Source organism: Theobroma cacao, chromosome 1 (assembly GCF_053813885.1).
Source record: "Theobroma cacao isolate CCN51 chromosome 1, ASM5381388v1, whole genome shotgun sequence".
In the NCBI taxonomy this organism is placed as follows: domain Eukaryota; kingdom Viridiplantae; phylum Streptophyta; class Magnoliopsida; order Malvales; family Malvaceae; genus Theobroma; species Theobroma cacao.
The window spans coordinates 30,432,881-30,436,824 of record NC_142639.1 but is presented as its reverse complement, the minus strand read 5'-3'; the positions used below and the strand labels follow the sequence as shown (position 1 = coordinate 30,436,824).

The 3,944-nt window shown below is 37.3% G+C and overlaps 1 protein-coding gene across 4 annotated transcripts; it reads left to right on the top strand.

Annotated features, from left to right (window-relative positions):
* LOC18613006 (uncharacterized) lies at positions 1–3,592 on the top strand. 4 transcript variants are annotated; one of them, XM_088803027.1, is made up of 6 exons: positions 1–282; positions 595–735; positions 856–1,101; positions 1,881–1,983; positions 2,062–2,119; positions 2,197–3,592. In XM_088803027.1, the coding sequence occupies exons 1-6, from the start codon at positions 168–170 to the stop codon at positions 3,430–3,432; spliced, it is 1,899 nt and encodes a 632-aa protein (XP_088659153.1). In that variant the 5' UTR covers positions 1–167; the 3' UTR covers positions 3,433–3,592. The 4 variants fall into 4 exon arrangements, with proteins under 4 accessions (XP_088659153.1, XP_007050073.3, XP_088659154.1 ...); XM_007050011.3 differs by having other exon boundaries at positions 2–282; positions 522–735; positions 856–1,110; XM_007050012.3 differs by having other exon boundaries at positions 3–282; positions 856–1,110.
* The last annotated feature ends 352 nt before the right edge of the window (positions 3,593–3,944 follow it).

Here is a 3,944-nt window from a genome sequence, read left to right as displayed (position 1 = left end):
AAGTTGCTTCTCCAGCTTCTAGTTTCCCTTCTCCAGCAGGTTAACCAATAACAACGGCCATAATACCCGACAAGTTTCGGTTCCCCAATCCCTACCAACCGAAGCTAGGGTTTTTAATTCAATCCCATCCCCAAAATCCAATTCCAAATGAAAGAGCTGAGATCATAATGAAAAGAAGAAACCACGATATTAACACCGAATCTCCAATTCGAACTTCATTCCCTGCAGCTCTCCACAGAGTTCATAGCGCCGTAACCCGACCCGATTCCCGATCAAATCGAGGTTTTTCCCCCCCTTTTTTTCCCAATTATTCCATTATTGAACGAAGATTGAGTTTAATTTTGAATTTCTCTGGCTCTACACGATGCTTTCACTCAAATATGAGTTTACCTTTATTAATTCTCTTATAGCTTTTGTTTGTTTGGACATTATACATTTTCCTAGAAATAATTTCCTTTTAAACTTGGAAGGGATTTCAGTTAGATTGCCTAATGCTTTCCTTTTTGCTTCTATCTTTTTAGATAAGCGTTTAAAGAAGTTTGTTTATGGTATGGTTCAACTTTTTTATGGATTATCATAACCATGGATTTGTAGCTGATGGCCCTAAAACTTCCGAGTATGCGTTTTTCAAGAAGCTGAAGAAAGATGCCGGCCAAAAATTTGATTCTCATTCAATGCGAAGGGAGAAAAACCAATCAAACAAGTTGAATTCTATTGAATGTCGTGAAGTAGTAGGTACGATAAACTTAGATATTGTCCTCACTTGACTGCTATCGCCTTCATTTTGTTAGGTGCATTCATTTACAGGTTTCTTGCTTAAAAGAAAATTTTGATATTTTCTTCTTTACTGTTTAGAGGGGACCAAAATAGTTAGGAACATCTCCAAGTCATCGGAGGGGACCAACATTATTACAAGTTGCTCTAAGGACTTTAGATCCCCATTATCTGTCAGAAATGTTAGCTCAAAGGAGTTGCGATCACTTTTGTCCAGTCAACATGCTAGTTCTAAGGACTCAGGATCGTCGTTGCCTGTTAACAATGTGACATGTATCAACTTTGATTCATTCCTCTCACCTGTTTACGGAGCAGCAAATAACTGGGGTATGGAAGGTAAAACAAATTCTTAATTTCTTGTTCATAGCAATTCCTTGGTTGACTGATGACTAACTTTGTCTTTTAACTACTCTAAGTAGGTTTGCTTCAATAAATGTCATTTCAGCTGGGGTTATCAGTTTTATTTTATGGATGTACCTATGAGTCTACTACAAGCTCGTTTCTGTTCATAATGTTTGTATGAATCTTCATATTTTCCTTAAGTATTGTCCTAGTATCACTGCAAAGTTGCCAAGCTTTGTGTCCATAGTCAGAGCCCACTGAAACTCTTTTGTTAAATATCTCATGTCCAGTCCCCACAGAACTCAAGAGTATGAAGTTATTCTTTCAAGTAACCAGTGTTCCTGCTTCTTTAACAGTGGTCAATTTAAAGAAAGCCTTTTCAGCCTTTGAGTTTATATGCAGCATAGAAAATTGGTAGGAGCATGATACTGGCAATTAGAGACCAGGGTCTCTTACCAATCTACAATCTTTGTTTTCTCTATTCAAAAGCAAAGGTTAATAGCAGAAAATAGAGATAGGGGAATGCTGCATATGTTTCTGCAGTTGTGCTTCTATTCTAGCAATCAAAATTGTCCATTTGTCTTTGCATCTGGATTCTTGGCAATCGGGCTGAGGTCTTGTTTTAACCTTGGAATTTCAAACTCTTTATGGAAAAAAATACATCAAAGTGTTATCTGCTGTTTGAAACAAGATTAGTCATTGGCTAAAACTGAGAATTATAAGCCATTAGTCATGAAATAAAATCTGAAAATTTCAAATTTCAGGGTCTCGGTCTGATCAAGTGGAATTATTTTCTAAAAAGAGACAGAAACTGCATCAATGGGCTCATAATTCATCTCCTGAGATGGAGGAACTCTGTTCCGAGGGGTCAGACTTCTCATGATTAAAAGTTAATTTCATTGTTTTTCACAATTCATATTATGCACTGAGTAGATGTTCTCTCAGGTATGATCTTATTTCAATGATCCTTAGTCGGCTTTTACCTCAGAACAATGAGAAAAATGTATGCTCTTTCAACTCTCTGTAAGATATGACTTCTTTGTTAACTTGATTATCAGAAAAAAATATTGGCTCCTGCAGAGTTTCAGAAGTGCAGAATCTGCACCAGCAGAGAGCGATACCAAAACTCAGTTACTTGCCTGCCCTAAGGCTGATATTCCTTCCAAGAAACTTTATAGGATGCCAACAAGGAACATCATGGAAGTCGAATGTATGCCATACTTGGAAAATGGTACATCATGTTATTGGTCAGACAGATCAAAGGAGACGAGGTGCTCTAATATCTGCTCTCCTACCTTTATCGATCACAACACCCTTCAAAAGAATTTAGAGTTACCTAGCTGTGAACTAAGAGGGAAAAATCTGATCTCCTGCGTTGAAGGTGACTCCACTTTTAGCTTTCCGTTTGTGAGACATGGATCTTTTCCACCATTTAGTCCTTTCAAAGAGCTAGATGATTTCCATGACCTGAATGGATCCTTGCCTGGAAGAGAGCCATTGCTACTGCTTGAATGGGATTCTATAAACATGAATGAAAGGAGCTTATCTGCTACTTGTCAGAAAACAAACTGGACCATAGTTCCTGCAGTACAAAGTTCATGGGATCATCACCAAAGTTTAAATATGTTGTCTGAATCATATGGTACATTTAGGTTTTGTTCATCACCTGTCCTGAGGAATTATCCCCAAGATTTTTATACAAGAGTGCCTCCCACTAGTACCAGCTGTGACAAACAAGAGCTTGGAGGATCTGTTTTAGAAGAAAAGGAAGATACAGTTGCAGATATGAACCCTCTTCCTTTGACCTTATCACATTCAGCGAACTACTTGAATCTAATTGGGGATTGCAATTATTATGAAATTGCATGTAAAGGTAGCGAGACTAGTGATATTCTCCCATCTCTTGGAAATCACCTTGGGTTCCTCAAAAAGGCTTTTGGTGAGGAGGACAGTAGTCCTGGTAGTGGAACCCAGCTTTCCTTTGCTCTTGATGTAGAATGGAAATGCTTACATTCTAGTGGGTTAGTAAGAGATCAATACTCATCTACTTATAATGATCATCAATTTCCTGAAAAGGAAATCATATATTCAACCTTTCTTAGTGAAGATGAATTTGGGAGTTCTTTGGATGGTTCAAGTTATAGAAGCCTTATTCACTCGAGTCAAGATATGCTAGGCATCCATGACAGGCGATCTTTTATTTTTCAAATATCTCGGGACAAAGATAAGGCATATCCCTTGTTGCTTGATAAATCATGCTTGGAGGATTGCACAGAAGAAGTATATGCTTGTGGTAATGAAGTCAAATGCCTTTGAATGATGCTTTCTTTGCATTACCTCTTGCTCTCCTTGCTTTTATTAAGATGTCCACTGGCTTGAAGCCTAAACAATGCTGTTATCTTTTGCTCTTCAACCAACAAGTATGGGAGCTAAATTTTTTAATGGAATTATAAATGGATCAAAGTTCTTAGGTGGATGGAGTTCCTTTATGTATTTGAGTAATCTTACAGTAGTTCACCTTCATACAATCTTCCTTGTCCGACGTTCCATTTATGGTTGTTGCTGCCATGTATTTGGGTGATTCTTTTTAATTTAGCAAAGAGAGAATAAAAAGGGGCAAAAGAAGTGGCAGCAATTGTAGGATACATTGAACGTAGTTGCATTTATTTTAATACCAATTCTTTGGTGTCAAAGTGAGAATGAAAATCTTGAAGAATTTAACTGGTGAAAAATTTTTCTGGTAATTACATGTCCCATGTTTAAAATTTTCTGGCATTACCAGATTACAGACAATAAGACACCCTAAGAAATGTCATCTATGTTGTATT